This window comes from Aphis gossypii, unplaced genomic scaffold (assembly GCF_020184175.1).
Source record: "Aphis gossypii isolate Hap1 unplaced genomic scaffold, ASM2018417v2 Contig00951, whole genome shotgun sequence".
NCBI classification, from domain to species: Eukaryota; Metazoa; Arthropoda; class Insecta; order Hemiptera; family Aphididae; genus Aphis; species Aphis gossypii.
The window spans coordinates 17,067-36,359 of record NW_026083377.1 but is presented as its reverse complement, the minus strand read 5'-3'; the positions used below and the strand labels follow the sequence as shown (position 1 = coordinate 36,359).

Below are 19,293 nucleotides of genomic sequence, written 5' to 3'. Positions count from 1 at the left end.
CCACTTTATGCAAACTGTAAGTACTTACTGACAGTATAGTTATAGAAAAAAAAATACAAACATATTTGGTGTCAGAATTTTTTTATAACAAGTATATTATATAATATAATTAATATTTTTTAATAATCATAATCATAAATTGATACATGTGTTTTATGCTTAGGACAATATTTTTGATGATGATTAAATATAATGCATTAACATGAGGTTTTTTATTAGTATACTTATACTATACTATATATTATATAATTAATAATATTATAAAAACTGTAAAAGAAGGCGCGTAATAACAATTGATGACAAATTTATAGGTTTGAAAATAAAGTAGCATAAATAAATATAAATGTATATAGTATCTTGTAATAGAGATTTAATTTTCTCATTGTGCATTGGTGGTCTAATGATGTATTCACCCGGCAACAGCTAAACGCCCTTTAGAAAATCGTATAAAATCAACCCTTTGACCGATCGTTTTGAAACTTACACACATCGTAGTAAGTACCCCGAGCTACCATTCCTGAGATTTTGGTTAGCATACTACAAATATACAATTTTACTACAATTTATTTATATATACACTGTTATGAAATCATCTAGTTTATAACATTTCATCAGAAGTTTTGGTTCAAGAATTGTAAACATTGATGAATTAAATTGTCTATTGATAAAAAATTGCAATGCAATTCAATATTTTATTAATACAATACGTTAGAACTTAAAATAAATATTATTTATTTGAATGTATACATTACAATATACAAAAAAAAAAAAAATCAGGTTATACATTTTTTTCTGTTTAGTGTTAATGAAAAAAAAAAAATTCATGCAATGCAATTCAATATTTTATTAATACAATACGTTAGAACTTAAAATAAATATTATTTATTTTAATGTATACATTACAATATACAAAAAAAAAAAAAATCAGGTTATACATTTTTTTCTGTTTAGTGTTAATGAAAAAAAAAAATTCATGCAATGCAATTCAATATTTTATTAATACAATACGTTAGAACTTAAAATAAATATTATTTATTTTAATGTATACATTACAATATACAAAAAAAAAAAAAAATCAGGTTACAAATTTTTTTCTGTTTAGTGTTCCTGAAAAAAAAAAAATTCATAGTTAAAAAATTCATAATTTTTTAATGCAGTTTCAATATATTACCATTTTCTTACGATGGCTTGCTAGTAAACATGGAACTGAAAATTTTTCATTACATATCCCGCATTTGTATGGAGTTTTTAGTGAATGCATCCTATTGTCGTGGTATCTTAACTGTCTCATACCGGAATACATTTTCTTACATTTAGGGCACTGTAGTAGAGAATTTTCATGCTTATATTTGACATGTTTATTTAGGTTACGTTTGTCGCCAAATTCTTTAGAGCATTCGTTACACTTGTGTTTTTTTCCTCCGAAATGAAGGTATTCGTGCTCTCTCAGAATATCTTTTCGTTTATAGTACTTTGGACAGTATCGGCATGCAAAAGAACTAGGATTATGGGTTGAAATGTGTCTTTTAAACCAACAGTTAAACTTAAATGACAAATCACATTTGTCACACTTATATTTAAATGAAGTGTCATTGTCACTGCTCTCTGTAGACTGGATTGATCCTTCATCGTCAGAGGTATTATCTTCTGCATTTTCATCAGAGGACGTTTCTGTGTCCAAAGAACTATCTGACTGTAGTGGATCCATTGCCATTGTCTTTACTGTAATATAAGGAAAAACTATTTTCATAATGTATTTAAAAAAAAAATGCTTATAGTTAAATTATTGAAATTCATATTATGCGGTATGTACGATTGGATATTGTGTGAGCAATATAGGAATATAAGTATATAGTTGACAATAGTGCAGAAATTCACACGATAAGGAGTACAATATATAAAAAAACAGCAATATTACCTTCTGTTTTTTTGGATGATTCAAGAACCTCTACTGACATTGTCTCTGGCTGTTCAACTTCCATAGTCTTTACTGTAATATAAGGAAAAACTATTTTCATAATGTATTTAAAAAAAAAAAAAGCTTATAGTTAAATTATTGAAATTCATATTATGCGGTATGTACAATTGGATATTGTGTGAGTAATATAGGAATATAAGTATATAGTTGACGATAGTGCAGAAATTCACACGATAAGGAGTACAATATATAAAAAAACAGCAATATTACCTTCTGTTTTTTTGGATGATTCAAGAACCTCTACTGACATTGTCTCTGGCTGTTCAACTTCCATAGTCTTTACTGTAATATAAGGAAAAACTATTTTCATAATGTATTTAAAAAAAAAATGCTTATAGTTAAATTATTGAAATTCATATTATGCGGTATGTACGATTGGATATTGTGTGAGCAATATAGGAATATAAGTATATAGTTGACGATAGTGCAGAAATTCATACGATAAGGAGTACAATATATAAAAAAAACAGCAATATTACCTTCTGTTTTTTTGGATGATTCAAGAACCTCTACTGACATTGTCTCTGGCTGTTCAACTCCCATAGTCTTTACTGTAATATAAGGAAAAACTATTGTCATAATGTATTTAAAAAAAAAATGTTTATAGTTAAATTATTGACATTGTATGTACAATTGAACATTATTTGAGCAACTGACTGAGGATTTTTTATTCCGTGGTATGTAACAAGGTGTATTATTAAATAAGCCCGACTCTTGAATTAAATGTATGTAATAATACCTTTTTTTTTGAAAATGCCCATCTCCTTATTTTCGCAAGTAAGACACGCACAGTTTGAATTTTTATATCCAAAATAATTATTGCCATAAAAAACTGTAATCTCTTCTCCTGGCAATATAGTTTTTACAGTTGAGATACCGACATACGATTTTTCCCCAATGGGTGAAAACACCGAGTTTGATTCACAATCATGATTGACATAAGCTGCTGGGCCGAGATATATGTGGTGGCTGTTTGATCGACTACGGGTGAATACAGAGAAATCATTCTCACCAGGAACTAAATCCTTATCGGCTATGTAAAAGCATTGACCTCCTAGATCAGTTATAGTTTTTTTTTTCTTTATCAATATGTTTGAGACAATCTTTGCACCATACCCTTTTTCTTTTTCAAACCGTGTACATGGTTCATACCTGTAATTCAATGTACTATCATAGACACATCTCGCTCAAATATTTCAAAACATATCTTAACAATATACATACCTAAACCAAGATTTTTGTTAACAGACCTTGCATATAAATCTTTTTGGTATGCCCATATCCGATGCTCAATTCTTGTTAACTGCAGCTGGAGTTTAGATGTACCTGTCTTGTGTGACCTGAATCCTAATATGGGGTCCACAAACTGTTCAGTATATTTATCGTCAGCCATACATAAGACAATTGCCGAACGGCTTTTAGGATCATAAACACGGTGATTTAAGATATCTGGCGTCTGGAATAAAAATTAAAATGTAATTAATATTATCAATGTTGGTTAATAACACGGTTCTGTACATCAAAACATCTGTTGATACGGTTCTTAGATACGGTTACAACTTCATGCGGCCATTCGCTGATAATAGTGAATAGCTGATAATAATCCTGGCATTGACAAAGAATAACGCACAGATTTCTATATAGAACTAGATAGCGAATTCCCGCTATCAATTGAAGCCAGGTTTTTCGGTTGGCATTATATGGTATTTTATATGGTAAATATTAATTGTGTTGTATCGTATTTTATGATGTCTAAACCTGTTGTTTAAAAAAAATTAAAAATATTTTATATAAATCATTTTTCATTTATTTCTATATTTTACCATTAAAAACGATGTTATTCCTAATACATTTTGTATAGGAAACGTAATGTTTTGCCAACCAAAAAGATGGCGGACGCTGATACGCAAGCTTCAATGTTAATAATATAAATAATATACGAGTTCCTTATCTAGTTAGTATAGAAGTCTGTGGAATAACGGAATACGGAACCCGGACGGGTATAATCTACTTTACCGGACACGTGTTTTGAAAAAAAAAAATTTAAAAAAAGGGTGTCCGGTAAAGTAGATTTATACCCGTCCGGGTTCCGTAATTCTTTGGCATGAATAGCGTTGGGCAAAGTTGTAAACGCATCACGAAAAACAATGAGTGGTTGAATTAAAATTGCCAAATCTAATATAATAGGTATAGTTAAAATGAAATAGAAAACGGTACCGCGGCGGGGTGCTTTGACACGCGTGATGAACGCGACATCCTAACAAATAAATAATAATAATAAACTTAATACTCACAACAACAGCCATTGTACACATTGTAGCGCGGCGAAAGAGTAAATGAAGTATGCGCACCAAGCTCGAATATCGGCCCATAAACAACGACTCACCCGGCAGTGTCGCCTCTTAATAAACTAAAATTATACCTAATATAAACACATTTATCATGTACCGCCGGACAATAATTAAGACTGAGATAACTGAGTGAATTAACTATCGTTCTGTAGGGTTTTTGATTCATTTTAATTACATCTATACTAAATTATAAATTCGACCATCAAAATTCATATTCCAGATTTAGAAACACTTTAACAGAATTATGTAACAAAAACATTTTAATAAGAGAAAGAAAAAACAGAAAAACCGTATATAAATACCTAACAAACAAACATAACACACTTTTACATAATTAAAGTACTAGTGAGTACAGTTATACCTGTGAGTTTGGTTAGCCTATTACAAATATCACGGAGACGGTGATCTCATTGTGCATTGTTGGTACTGCGATCAGCATACGCGTGCTGTATTACTATAAATTACGTATAATCGTGTTTTAAGAAATTCCAAAAATCGTATAAAATCAACCCTTTGACCGATCGTTTTGAAACTTACACACATCGTAGTAAGTACCCCGAGCTACCATACCTGTGAGTTTGGTTATCCTGCTAAAATATCACGGAGACGGCGATCTCATTGTGCATTGTTGTGTTGGTACAGCGATCAGCATACGCGTGCTGTATTACTATAAATTACGTATAATCGTGTTTTAAGAAATTCCAAAAATCGTATAAAATCAACCCTTTGACCGATCGTTTTGAAACTTACACACATCGTAGTAAGTACCCCGAGCTACCATTCCTGTGATTTTGGTTAGCCTACTACAAATATCACGGAGACGGTGATCTTCTCATTGTGCATTGACGGTCTAGCGCGAGATTTATACAGCAAATGACAATCTCCTTTCTGAAAATCGTGTAAAATCAGGCTTTCGACTTACAGCTTTGTAAGTAGTACGAGTGCATTCCGGAGTGAATTAACTATCGTTCTGAAGTGTTTTTGTATACATCAAGTCCAATTAACGGCCTTCCGGAAGGTAAGTATAATCTTACCGCTGGCTTGCATTGCAATCTGGCAGTAAATCAGGAGTTACCCAGTTCAAAAAATCGTATAAAATCAACCCTTTGACCGATCGTTTTGAAACTTACACACATCGTAGTAAGTACCCCGAGCTACCATACCTGTGAGTTTGGTTAGCCTACTTAAAATATCACGGAGACGGCGTTCTCATTGTGCATTGTTGGTACAGTGACACGCGTACAGTACCTTTTATGCTAAATTACGTATAATCGTGTTTTAATAAATTCCAAAAATCGTATAAAATCAACCCTTTGACCGATCGTTTTGAAACTTACACACATCGTAGTAAGTACCCCGAGCTACCATACCTGTGAGTTTGGTTATCCTACTTAAAATATCACGGAGACGGCGATCTCATTGTGCATTGTTGGTACAGCGATCAGCATACGCGTGCTGTATTACTATAAATTACGTATAATCGTGTTTTAAGAAATTCCAAAAATCGTATAAAATCAACCCTTTGACCGATCGTTTTGAAACTTACACACATCGTAGTAAGTACCCCGAGCTATCATTCCTGTGATTTTGGTTAGCCTACTACAAATATCTCGGAGACGGCGTTCTCATTGTGCATTGATGGTCTATTGCAGGACTTACCCGGAAAAAGCTAATCTCATTTCCGACGGTCGTGTAAAATCAGGCTTTCGACTTAGAGTTCTGAGAGTGGTATGAGTGCATTCCCGAGTGCATTTACTATCGTTCTGTAGGGTTTTTGAAAGCAGGAAATCCAAAAAACGACCGTCCGAAATCACATAAACTTATAATAATGATGAATATGATAATTTGGAAAATCACGTTTACGAGCTGTTTGCCGGGAAAACCGTGGGAGATATGACGAAAACCAATAGAGATTAAATTGTTGTCCGTAGGAATCTGCATAAGTTCTATTATTTAGATTTTTCGAAAACGTGTTATTTAAGTTTTTTAAAAACATCGTATACGTCAAACGCCATTTAAAAAATAAAAGTTTTAAATAATGACTTTTTGGAAAAACGAAAAGGTGGTCCTAGTGAAGAATCCCTCGGAGAATAAATCGACCTCTATGCAAATTGTACGTCCGGCCATCGGTTTACCGGGAAAACGCGAATGAAAACTGACAATTTCGTGCTTTGGAAAATCACGTTTACGAGCTGTTTGCCGGGAAAACCGTGGGAGATATGACGAAAACCAATAGAGATTAAATTGTTGTCCGTAGGAATCTGCATAAGTTCTATTATTTAGATTTTTCGAAAACGTGTTATTTAGGTTAAAAAACTGATAAAAGGAAAACAATAATAATAATGTAATCATAACCGTGGCTGTGGTTCACCTAGATAATAGTCGCCAATCGTAAAATCGTATAAAACCAACCCTTTGACCTATCGTCTTGAAACTTACACACATCGTAGCAAGTATCCCGGGCTACCGTCCCTGCGAGTTTGGTCAACCTACTACAAATATCACGGAGAGTTAGTATCAAATAATAATATATAAAATATATAAATTATACAAATAAAGTTGTCGGCAAAGTATGAAATCTGATTCCCATATACATAATAATATTGCTGATTGGATAGAAGTATATTTTTATTTAATTTCAAATTTATTAATCAAATTACAACATTAAAACACTATCAAAAAATATAATAGGTATGCTGTATGCGTTCGAATAATTGGCGCAAACTTTAAATTTATATTTTAAATAATACACATAATTTAGTATTTGTTTATAACGTATTCTTTGGTTAAACATTTAAAGTATAGTACTTAATTAATTAATGATTAATATTCCATATTTGATAATGAGAAAATAACATTAACGATTAATCAAAAACCACATGTTTTAATAAGCAGTTTGCCGGAATGCCGGCATTTATTATCGTTTATCTACTAATACGTCATAATACCGTATCAGTAACCAGTTGTTTATTGTGTATTCATAATGGTAAATTGCAAAATGTTATTTTTATACTTTATTGCTGATACAGGCATACAATAGTCGTTCAATGACACTCGGTAGCCGGTGTTCTGGTGTGAGTGTAGATAGGACACTTTTTTTTATCTAATATTATTGTTTATCAATCTTGTTATTATCGATTATGACCCAATTTGTATTGATAAGGTGTCGTCACTCTATATCCCTATGCATACACACTTTTGATTGAAATTCTTACCATAGTTACTATAGACACCAGAGCGCGCTTCCTGTCCTATGAAGGCCGATTTTTTCATATTGTTAAATACAAAATGTTATTGAAACTGTAAGTATATTAATTAAAATGTTATTATTTTTGGATTTGGCTACCTATACTATAATTTATATATATTGCGTTTAAGAAATGTCACGTTCTAAGTACAAGCAAAGGATACCTACCGGAGTACCGGACCCATATCTTACTAAGACTTCAATATGAGCATGACAAATTAAATTAAACAAGTCAGTAAGTAATATTATATATTATTATTATTATTTTCTAGTATACATAATACATAGTTTTTTTTGTGTTCTCTTTTTTTCAGCAACTTGCTCGTTTTTTCTTTTGCAAGCAAATATCATCCTTGTTTTGACATAATATGTAATTATATACTTAGTTAATATTTGACTATGTATTAAGCAACCAACCTTTGTCAAAATTTTTTGTTTATTTATTTCTTCAATAACTACAAAATATGTTAGAAAAATAAGTAGTTAAAAATGTACCTATATGAAGTTTTTAAATTATATATATATCTTAGGAAAGGCTTAAGATGGCTCAGAGCGGGCCAAGCACCCTCCCAATTTCCCTATTTACGTCCATGTAATTATGAATATTATTTGTTGAATATATTATGGAAAGTATTATGTAGGTATGATAATTTAGTGAATTAACCATACATATTTTTTTTGGAATAGGAAATTTAAAAATGAGTAATAACAGTATTTAATAATATTAATAATTGTATTTGAAAAAAAAAAGTATTTAAATACAAACATAGAAGTCATGGTCATTTACAAAATAAAATTTTGTATTTTATTCCTTAAATCATAATATATTTTAAATTTTCTATGGCTTTGGCGTACAAAAGTATTCATTTATCGGCCTTCATAGGACATATAGCGCTCCCGGTGGTGATGTCTATCTGTGGTAAAATTTTCAATCAAGATTTCAAACAAGTGACGACACCTTATCAATAAACCTTGTTATGACCGTAATGGGTATTGTGAAATTGAGATAAAACTTCGTTTTGACTTCTGGAGTGTTATCACCTTATCTTATCTACATCGTGGTTAGTACAATAGTACGACTAAATGTCAATTAGGTAATTTATACTACCGGACTTATTACAGGTATAGTTATTTTATAAACTAGATTCCGATCGTAGGTTACGGTAGAACACGATTACGTACGGCCCTTATCAGCATACTGAATCGTGCACATTTATGACACACGATTCCATACGTTTTGTACCTAAAAGTTTAGTGCAATGTTAAACAAACGATCAGTGCTGATTAACTGGACCCTTACTTTTAATCATGATATTATGTTGACTGGACTTAAATGGTTTTCTCTAGTTAAAAAGTAGCTAGATATAATATATAATCAAGAGTTTGAATTCAAACCTAAATTTACAATTATGGAAAAAGTCAAAGATTACGCCATGTATAGCCCCGGCTATAATGAAGAATTCTATAAGTAAATGCATATTAACGTAGCTTAATGATTGTTGAAAGTAATTATGTTGTAGAATTTTTTTCTCCCTGCCAAACGCTCGTTTGGACTATTACTTATTCGTACTTGTTACAACGACATTTTATTGGTGAAAAAATAAATAAATAAAATCAATTAGTATTTGTATGGTCTATTACAATTAAATAATAAAAATTAATAATTCAAATTACCACAATAAACATAACCAAATCCTACATTACCAATTACATTTTGAATTTCGCATTCAATAACCTTATTATCTTTTATTAATGTCTTTAGTGGTAATTTTTCTTTGGGATTTGGTTACTCCAGAGGAGTTAATTATGACTAATATACCAACCAAAATAAAAATAAAACAATACATTTGTAGGTTTATTACTTACATGAAGCAAACGACAACAAACCACTGTTGTCGTTGCTAGAAATCTCAGGTACACTTGATTTCTGCAACACAACATTTGATTTTGCTAACTCTACCAGAGATAAGCTACGTTTACTCATATTTTAAGAACAAAAAAAACCAAACAACTATTAAAAAACGAATTCAAAAGGTTAGAGCTTCGAAGCTTCGAAAAATGTCAGCACAGAGATTGCGTAACTATAACACTTTCCCTCCAAATTTTGTTTTGTACTTGATAATTTTTTTTGTTTTAGTTGGAATCAGAGTGCGTAACATAAATACATGACATATAAACATAATATAATGATTAGGAAAACGATTACGATCCGTTTCCCAGGAATACCGTGAGAGATATGACGAAAATCATAAGAGATTAAATTGTTCTCCGTATGGATTTGCATTTAACCATAACCATAATGGATGACGACGTGAAGCGCATTACCGCAGCAAGTCCGAATAACTGGCATCATGCGGCAACCGCATGCTAAACCATAACTTTGAAAAAATATTTAAAAATAACCCACAATCCTACAGCTATAAAAAATACGTCCCTGTAAAGGGTACGTACTCCGCTATCCTGTGGATGCATTTAGGAGGGTAACAATTGCGTTGGATGACGACGTGAAGCGCATTACCGCAGCAAGTCCGTGTAAACTGCACCACTTTTTGGGAAATGCATTTTGGATACTTACAATTTACAAAAAGGGGTGGTGAGGTCGAGTTGTCCAGAAAATAATACTTGGTGCAGGATTACAGCGTGTTTTATTTAATTATCAATTATGTTTATAAAATTATATTCTTTAAATGTAGTTTTTCATATACTGTTTGTTCATTACCCCTGTAAAAAAAATAAAAATAAATAAATATATAAAGTTTAGTAAAAATCTAAAACTAACTTCTAACCTTCTGTAATATGATGTTTTTTCTTTTTTAATCGACGCCGGAGTATTTAGAATTGTCGTTACTTGATAATTTGGAATTTTCTTTAGGCTGTTTTGTTTGATATATTTATTTATTTCTTGAATTTTATTTTTGTAAGACTGAAGATTATTTTGGAAATCAGAAAAAAAATTTTGTACGTTTGTGTTAAGATGTTCTTGAAGAATAAAAAAAGTTTTTGTGAAGTAGATTAAATTGTTTTTTTAAAATATAGTTGTCAATAGAGTTTATGGGGATGAGAATGTGGGAAATATAAAATTGAAATTTTGAAGGAGAAATGTGAATGATATTAGAATACAATTTTGATTTGTTTAAATTATGTTTTGAAGCTATGAAATTTGTATTTAAGTAATATTTGTATGGATTTTTAGGAGATGATCGAGAACAGAGAATTATTTGTTTTTCTTCTAGTGATGATACAGCTTTTTTTATGAATGTGGAACTTGTTAATTTATTAAGATGTATATGTAAAATTTTTGAAAAATTAAGTACATAGTTAATCAAGCATTTCATCTGAAATTTTTGTAAATAGTTAAATAATTTCATAATTAAACATTTTGTTAATAATGTATGTATACATTATATAATATATGTAAATAACTTACAGTTAAGAATTTTGCGTATTTATTTTTCTCCAACCAGCTATATGTTCCAATAATTATTATTTCTAAATTTGAAAACTTTTCATGGTTTTCAAAAATAAAATATTTTGAGTACATCCCCATATCAATACTCATATATTCTATTTGGGTTAATTTCGTTCTGTAAGTAAATGTCTATATGTAAAAACTGTATGTAATTTAAATTTCTAATATTTTTTTTTTTTCTTACACAATCATTTCCATGTCGAAATACAAATTTGTTCTTAATTTCTCCAATTTATGGACCATGCATAGAAAATTGAGGTATAAATATTTATTTCCGACGTATGCATTTTCTGTGAACTTGTTAGTTGTTATAAAACTGTCGATATATTTATATACAATGTTAAATTTAGAACATATTATCATTTGTTCTAATGTGCCATGTAACATTTTTCCAAAATCAGTATTCTGCTTCCTGTAGACAAATGTAAATAGATATAAATGTAAATAAATAAAAATATATATAATATAAAATATTCTTACTCTTCAGTATATGTCAAATTTAACATATTAAAATTATTTAAAATGGCATGAATTTTATTGTTATGTTCCTCGGTGAACAAATAATTATCACTGAAGTTGAGGAATGCATCAAACAAAACTTCAGGGATTATATTAAATATTTTTAAATTTGATAAACACTCAAAATTTTCAATTTTCCAATAATGATATGGTATTGAAATCTCATTTTTAATTGGTATTTGTTTTCTGTAAATATTAAATGTTTAAAAACTCAGTTGGTAACTATATGTATTATAAATATAAAAATGTAAATATGTAAATATGAGTGATCCATTTAACGTAAGATACTAATTATTTCAAAAAGTATTAACTTTTTTTAAACTTCAAAATGTGTACTACTTTATTAATAATTTTCATTCCCACATTTTTCTTAATCGTTATTTTTGTAGGTGTAACCACTATCAACTTTTGATTTTTAAATGGCAACTTATGTATAAATGTATGAAATGTACTAAACTATTTTTCTTATGAATAAATGGAACACCCTGTATATATGTTTATAATCAACTTACTTTATTTCAAATTCCACCATATGTTTTAAAGTTTTACTGGCTATTGCTTTATTTATTTTTTTTTTTCTTGATTCAAGTATTTTTTACTTTTTTCTTTAAATGGCTATCTTGACTTATAAGGTTATGAATAATTTGATGATTTTGCTGATTATAATTAAGAAATAAATTGTTTTGTTTAATGTAAGAAAAATTTTTTGATGTATTAACTTTGTTGGAAAGAATTTTTTATTTGAATTATTATTTAAATTATTTTGGAGTTCAATATTGTAGTCTGTAAGGTATTTGATAATTTTAATATTAAATTGAGAGCATTTTTTTAGGTAACATTAATACATCCAAGGGGATGGCATTATGCCCCATATCATGCAACTCCATCATTGCAGTCGCGATAGTTTTTATGACATTCTAAAAATAATACAATAAATTATTAGTTATTTTGTTTTTTATTCAAGTTTTTATAAAAAAAACTTACGTTCTCATAACACATTTTTTTTGGGGAATTTTTATTTTTGGAATTTTAATCATTTAATAACAACAACACTGTCATCACTTATTTTCACAGTATCATTCGGCAACAAATTGACTAAAAATATGAATATATGAATTTAGTATTATGAATGTTTAGTTTTTTTTTTTTTGTATTCAATTTGTTTATAACTATATATATTATCAACGACGCTCTTTTTGAAACATTGCAACACAATGAGCTTATCTTTCAAAAAAAGTCGATATCTCGGTCAATATTGGTTTTTCGGCCCCCCTCCAAAGGACCGAAAATACTCTCCGGGTGCCGTTCCATATGTTTCGTATCGAAAAATCAATGGGTTATGAGAGGCTAAAATTAACACATCTCGCGAATTTACGTTAATATTTACGACCCCCCGCCCGTTAAACTTCCCCGCCCAAATACTTCCACGGTATTCATTTCCGTAAAAATTTGAAAGCGGAATCGTAATCAGCGGCTCGTGCTCTACAGAATTATGATGCTAAACTGTTTAGTATCGAAAGCCATCGCATAGGTGCTCGCCCCTGATATTGAAAAGAGTCCCAGTGAACGGCATGGGATTTTACATGGTCTCTTCTACATTTTGGCGGTGAAAAACTGGTCCTAGTGAAGAATCCCTCGGAGAATAAATCGACCTCTATGCAAATTGTACGTCCGGCCATCGGTTTACCGGGAAAACGCGAATGAAAACTGACGATTTCGTGCTTTGGAAAATCACGTTTACGAGCTGTTTGCCTGGAAAACCGTGGGAGATATGACGAAAAACAATAGAGATTAAATTGTTGTCCGTAGGGATCTGCATAAGTTCTATTATTTAGATTTTTCGAAAACGTGTTATTTAGGTTTTTTAAAAACATCGTATACGTCAAACGCCTTTTAAAAAATAAAAGTTTTTAATAATGACTTTTTGGAAAAACGAAAAATTGGTCCTAGTGAAGAATCCCTCGGAGAATAAATCGACCTCTATGCGAATTGTACGTCCGGCCATCGGTTTACCGGAAAAACGCGAATGAAAACTGACAATTTGGTGCTTTGGAAAATCACGTTTACGAGCTGTTTGCCGGGAAAACCGTGGGAGATATGACGAAAACCAATAAAGATTAAATTGTTCTCCGTAGGGATCTGCATAAGTTCTATTATTTAGATTTTTCGAAAACGTGTTATTTAGGTTAAAAAACTGATAAAAGGAAAACAATAATAATAATGTAATCATAACCGTGGCTGTGGTTCACCTAGATAATAGTCGCCAATCGTAAAATCGTATAAAACCAACCCTTTGACCTATCGTCTTGAAACTTACACACATCGTAGCAAGTATCCCGGGCTACCGTCCCTGCGAGTTTGGTCAACCTACTACAAATATCACGGAGAGTTAGTATCAAATAATAAATATATAAAATATATAAATTATACAAATAAAGTTTGTCGGCAAAGTATGAAATCTGATTCCCATATACATAATAATATTGCTGATTGGATAGAAGTATATTTATTTAATTTCAAATTTATTAATCAAATTACAACATTAAAACACTATCAAAAATATAATAGGTATGCTGTATGCGTTCGAATAATTGGCGCAAACTTAAATTTATATTTTAAATAATACACATAATTTAGTATTTGTTATAACGTATTCTTTGGTTAAACATTTAAAGTATAGTACTTAATTAATTAATGATTAATATTCCATATTGATAAATGAGAAAATAACATTAACGATTAATCAAAAACCACATGTTTTAATAAGCAGTTTGCCGGAATGCCGGCATTTATTATCGTTTATCTACTAATACGTCATAATACCGTATACCAGAAATCAGTAACCAGTTATTTATTGTGTATTCATAATGGTAAATTGCAAACTGTTATTTTTATACTTTATTACAAAAAAGCATGAAATAGCAACTAAATTATCACAAGGTGAGACAATGGAAAGAATATTGGATGATTTCAGAGGCAATATAGGGAGTAACTTAAAAAGAGAAGATCTTATTACACGAGCCGATCCCACAATTTGAAATACTATTTTTAGGAAAATTATTGTATTATAATAATACATTGTATTGAGTTGAACATTTTCTATAAATATATTATACTATTATTATTACTGCTGCATATTTATAGTGATTATAATTCATAATGTAGAGTAATGGAAAAATGGAAAATACAATATTTGATTTCGCGCCTTTTTACCGAGACCGGATGACGTAGTCATCATGCGCAGTAAGCAGTTCTACAGGAAAATATTTTGATATATTGATTCATAATTCATATTATTAATTATTATCGTATTATAGTGATTTGATATGATATATTGATAACAGCCTAACATAATGATAGTGGTGAATAAATTACGCGCATGCGCAGAATGCGTGAGGTGCATTCCTGTGTTTAGACCATAGATAATAAATACATGGATAGGACATAACATCTTATCAGTGAAGCACTTGGTTATAAAATTGAGGTTGCTGTGTTACATTATGATACACTTTAATCATTTCGAAAACAGTTGTTATCACATTCAAAAATGTAAGCAAATCGCCTCAATTTCTTATCTATGCTGGACCGCAAAACTAATACGTAATGAATTTGAGGCGTCCTATCCATGTATTTATTATCTATGGTTTAGACGCTCCTGTTACGACGGCGTTGTCCGTTCCTACCTCCTTATCATGGCCAACGACCATCAATAATTCATTATGATAATATTGTCAATTTTATTTAATTCTTTCATCCGTTTTTTACGGTTTTCCAGCCTTTTCGGGTCCCGTTTCAAGTTTTAAATCGTCATTCAGGTGTTTACAAGGAATTAAATAATAATAATAATAAATAAATCACAATAATAATCACAAAATAATTTCTTTATTATTTTAGAATATTTGTACAATTTAAATGTTTATCCATATACAATTTCAATTCATTACTCCTGTAAAAAAAAAAAAATTTAATAAATAATGAGGTAGTTAAGAGGACGTCGCACCCGCATGGCTGGGTATGTTAAGAACGTAAGAAAAAAAACATTTGGGTGAGACGTCGATTTAATTTTAAAAAAATAACATACCTTGGATAAAATGATGGTTTTGATTTTCTAATAGATTTTGGTGTATTTATTACTGCTGATGTTAACAAATTATTTTGTTTGGACTTCAAACTGTTTATTTTTATGTATTTATCAATTTTTGCAATATTAGAATTATAGGTTTTTAGTTGGAGGCGGAAATCAGAATGGAATGTGTCGAAATTTGTGTTGAGGTGATTGGAAAGTATAGAATTCACATTTTGTTGAAGGAAATTAATTTTTTTTTTTAAAATTGAAAAGTCGAATTGAGGAGGGTTTATGTTATGGCCTCTGAAGTAATTTTCATATAAATGAGGATGTATACGTATGATGGTGTAGAATAATTTATTATTGTTTAAATTTTTGATTGAGGGAAATGAATTTTGGTTCAATGAATAAGAAAAAGGTGATTTTAATGAGAATCTGTATTGATTTAGAATTTTGTTGCTGCTTAATTTATGTACTGATGCTTTTATATGGGAATTGGAAAAGGACTCTTTAAAATTTAATTTTAATAATTTTGAAAATATCAAAACGTTTTTTATCAGGCATTTCATCTGCAATTTTTTTAAATTATAATATACATTTTCAAATATTTAATATTATATATGTTAATAACTTACGGTTAAATCGGTATCATATTTATTATGTTGAACCATTGAAATACACCTAAAATCATGATATCAATAATTTTTAATTTGTCATGTTCCTCGTGAATAAATTTTGTTAAACATTGGCCATTGTCCGTATACACCGTTTTCATTCGTGGAACGTCCTTTCTGTAAATATATTATGTATATACGTAAAAAGTATTTGTGATTTAAATTTAAATTAATTTTCTTTCAGGAACATACACAATCATATCGATGTCGAAATATTTGTTTTTTTCCAAATCTTCTAATTTGGACACCATCATTCTAAAATTATGGAAAAGTTCTTTACGATATACTGAATATCCATCTTCCGTCAACGCATCATTGACTTCGTAAAATGGGCCAATATGTTGGTATACAATATTGAATTGTATACATATCACCATGTTACTAATTGCGTCGTGCATTAATTGCGCAAATTCTGGATTCTGTTTACTTTAAATAAATGTAAATGTATATAATTAAAAATGTATACTGTGTATAATATAAAAATAATCTTACTATTTATCATACGACACACATTCAAAAAAAGTTGTTCTGTTTAAAATATGATGAACAGTGTTTTCTTTATTTTATTTTAACAAATAATCGTCACTTAGTTTTTTGAATTTGTTGTACAAGACAACCGGCATTATATTTAAACTTTTCATGTGGTTCAATTGATCATTTTTTTCATTCACTTTCCATTCTTTTGTAGCATTATAAAAATAATCAACCTTCGGTATTTGCTTCCTGTGAATAATATATGTTTGAAATTTGAAAATTTGTATATATCAATGTATAAAAAACTTACTCAATTTCAAATTCAACGAGGTTTTCAAGTTGCTTACTAGCAAATGCATCGTTTAATTTTTTTTTGTATGCGGAAATGAATTTTGCTTTCTGTTTTTTTAAATGTTTGTTTTCAGACATGATGTTATTGATTATTTCAGTTTTATACGATTTGTAATTATTTAAAAAATTATTTTGCTGTATTATATTAAATAATTTTTGGTTTAATGTAGTAGTGTAATCTAAATCAGAGGTTGTTGTGTGCATAACGTTTTGAATTTGAGCATTATTGTTTTTAATATGTTCACTAACATGAATATTGAACATTCCATTTTTTTTAAATATAACTCAATATCGTCAATTGCTATTACGTTCCCCATTGCACTTAATTGAGTAATAGCAACAGCTATATATCGTAAGACTTTCTAAACATATAATAATTTATTAGTTATTTAGTTTTTAATCCAGATTATAAAAAAAATAAACTTACTGCATTTTATATATATTTTTTTTAAAAGCTTTTTGTTTCAACACCTTTACTGATTTCCAAAACTGGTTCATCATTTCTTGTCCCGTATGTCCGCTCGATTGTCTCAATACCAACTAAATAGTATACATATATATTAATTTAATATTATGTTAATAAAATGCAACTTAAAAATTATGTACAGGGTGTAACAGAAAGAACTGACTTTGGAATAACTCAATATTTAACATGGCCATTAATGAAGTATTATTAAACAAAGCATTGCAGTTTATTTTTTCGTAACTTATGATAATATATGATAATTTGGAAAATCACGTTTACGAGCTGTTTGCCGGGAAAACCGTGGGAGATATGACGAAAACCAATAAAGATTAAATTGTTCTCCGTAGGGATCTGCATAAGTTCTATTATTTAGATTTTTCGAAAACGTGTTAGGTTAGGTTAAAAAACTGATAAAAGGAAAACAATAATAATAATGTAATCATAACCGTGGCTGTGGTTCACCTAGATAATAGTCGCCGTATTCACCCGGCAACAGCTAAACGCCCTGTAGAAAATCGTATAAAATCAACCCTTTGACCAATGGTTTTGAAACTTACACACATCGTAGTAAGTACCCCGAGCTACCATTCCTGTGATTTTGGTTAGCCTACTACAAATATCACGGAGACGGTGATCTCATTGTGCATTGTTTGTACAGTTATACGCGTACAGTACATGTTATGCTAAATTACGTATAATCGTCTTTTAAAAAATTCCAAAAATCGTATAAAATCAACCCTTCGACCGATCGTTTTGAAACTTACACACATCGTAGAAAGTACCTCGAGCTACCATGCCTGTGATTTTGGTGAACCCACTACAAATATCACGGAGACGGTGATCTCATTGTGCATTGTTGGTCTACCGCTGTATTCACCCGGCAACAGCTAATCTCATTTCCGATGGTCGTGTAAAATCAGGCTTTCGACTTACAGCTTTGTAAGTGGTACGAGTGCATTCCGGAGTGAATTATCTATCGTTCCGTAGGGTTTTTGAAAGGAGGAAGTCCAAAAAACGACCGTCCGATATCACATAAACTTATAATAATGATGAATATGATAATTTGGAAAATCACGTTTACGAGCTGTTTGCCGGGAAAACCGTGGGAGATATGACGAAAACCAATAGAGATTTAATTGTTCTCCGTAGGGATCTGCATAAGTTCTATTATTTAGATTTTTCGAAAACGTGTTATTTAAGTTTTTTAAAAACATCGTATACGTCAAACGCCATTTAAAAATAAAAGTTTTTAATAATGACTTTTTGGAAAAACGAAAAACTGGTCCTAGTGAAGAATCCCTCGGAGAATAAATCGACCTCTATGCGATTTGTACGTCCGGCCATCGGTTTACCGGGAAAACGCGAATGAAAACTGACAATTTCGTGCTTTGGAAAATCACGTTTACGAGCTGTTTGCCGGGAAAACCGTGGGAGATATGACGAAAACCAATAGAGATTTAATTGTTCTCCGTAGGGATCTGCATAAGTTCTATTATTTAGATTTTTCCAAAACGTGTTATTTAGTAAAAAAACTGATAAAAGGAAAACAAAATAATAATAATTAATCATAACCGTGGCTGTGGTTCACCTAGATAATAGTCGCCGTATTCACCCGGCAACAGCTAAACGCCCTGTAGAAAATCGTATAAAATCAACCCTTTGACCAATGGTTTTGAAACTTACACACATCGTAGTAAG

General features: G+C 30.2%; 3 protein-coding genes and 1 long non-coding RNA gene across 7 annotated transcripts; all 4 read right to left on the bottom strand.

Annotated features, from left to right (window-relative positions):
- Positions 1–206: 206 nt before the first annotated feature.
- On the bottom strand, positions 207–2,525 carry LOC126555613 (zinc finger and SCAN domain-containing protein 12-like). 3 transcript variants are annotated; one of them, XM_050210510.1, is made up of 5 exons: positions 2,458–2,525; positions 2,189–2,260; positions 1,919–1,990; positions 1,172–1,722; positions 207–1,107 (listed from the first exon to the last, which is right to left on the bottom strand). In XM_050210510.1, the coding sequence occupies exons 1-5, from the start codon at positions 2,519–2,521 to the stop codon at positions 1,099–1,101; spliced, it is 768 nt and encodes a 255-aa protein (XP_050066467.1). In that variant the 5' UTR covers positions 2,522–2,525; the 3' UTR covers positions 207–1,098. The 3 variants fall into 3 exon arrangements, with proteins under 3 accessions (XP_050066467.1, XP_050066468.1, XP_050066469.1); XM_050210511.1 differs by lacking the exon at positions 1,919–1,990; XM_050210512.1 differs by lacking the exon at positions 2,189–2,260 and having other exon boundaries at positions 2,458–2,509.
- Positions 2,526–2,723: 198 nt separating this feature from the next.
- On the bottom strand, positions 2,724–4,349 carry LOC126555614 (uncharacterized). The gene is made up of 3 exons (XM_050210513.1): positions 4,273–4,349; positions 3,203–3,434; positions 2,724–3,130 (listed from the first exon to the last, which is right to left on the bottom strand). The coding sequence occupies exons 1-3, from the start codon at positions 4,291–4,293 to the stop codon at positions 3,063–3,065; spliced, it is 321 nt and encodes a 106-aa protein (XP_050066470.1). The 5' UTR covers positions 4,294–4,349; the 3' UTR covers positions 2,724–3,062.
- A 5,853-nt stretch (positions 4,350–10,202) lies between these two features.
- On the bottom strand, positions 10,203–12,158 carry LOC126555611 (uncharacterized). 2 transcript variants are annotated; one of them, XM_050210509.1, is made up of 6 exons: positions 12,077–12,158; positions 11,526–11,750; positions 11,230–11,457; positions 11,004–11,160; positions 10,356–10,911; positions 10,203–10,297 (listed from the first exon to the last, which is right to left on the bottom strand). In XM_050210509.1, exons 1-5 carry the CDS (start codon positions 12,094–12,096, stop codon positions 10,546–10,548), a joined length of 996 nt encoding a protein of 331 aa, XP_050066466.1. In that variant the 5' UTR covers positions 12,097–12,158; the 3' UTR covers positions 10,203–10,297; positions 10,356–10,545. The 2 variants fall into 2 exon arrangements, with proteins under 2 accessions (XP_050066466.1, XP_050066465.1); XM_050210508.1 differs by having other exon boundaries at positions 10,363–10,911.
- Positions 12,159–16,295: 4,137 nt separating this feature from the next.
- Positions 16,296–17,485, bottom strand: LOC126555612 (uncharacterized). Its single transcript, XR_007606889.1, has 4 exons — positions 17,089–17,485; positions 16,797–17,027; positions 16,497–16,730; positions 16,296–16,421 (listed from the first exon to the last, which is right to left on the bottom strand). It is a non-coding gene; the product is annotated as an uncharacterized LOC126555612 (long non-coding RNA).
- Positions 17,486–19,293: the final 1,808 nt, after the last annotated feature.

Coding starts and splice junctions, on each gene's coding strand:
- LOC126555613 (XM_050210510.1), bottom strand. CDS start 2,521: ATGGGAGTTGAACAGCCAGAGACAATGTCAGTAGAGGTTCTTGAATCA. Junction 2,261..2,457: donor ATCATCCAAAAAAACAGAAG/GTAATATTGCTG, acceptor CTTATATTACAG/TAAAGACTATGGAAGTTGAA. Junction 1,991..2,188: donor ATCATCCAAAAAAACAGAAG/GTAATATTGCTG, acceptor CTTATATTACAG/TAAAGACTATGGAAGTTGAA.
- LOC126555614 (XM_050210513.1), bottom strand. CDS start 4,293: ATGTGTACAATGGCTGTTGTT. Junction 3,435..4,272: donor TGTGTACAATGGCTGTTGTT/GTGAGTATTAAG, acceptor TTTTTATTCCAG/ACGCCAGATATCTTAAATCA. Junction 3,131..3,202: donor TAACAAAAATCTTGGTTTAG/GTATGTATATTG, acceptor ATTGAATTACAG/GTATGAACCATGTACACGGT.
- LOC126555611 (XM_050210509.1), bottom strand. CDS start 12,096: ATGGTGGAATTTGAAATAAA. Junction 11,458..11,525: donor AATTTGACATATACTGAAGA/GTAAGAATATTT, acceptor ATTTGTCTACAG/GAAGCAGAATACTGATTTTG. Junction 11,161..11,229: donor TTCGACATGGAAATGATTGT/GTAAGAAAAAAA, acceptor ATTTACTTACAG/AACGAAATTAACCCAAATAG.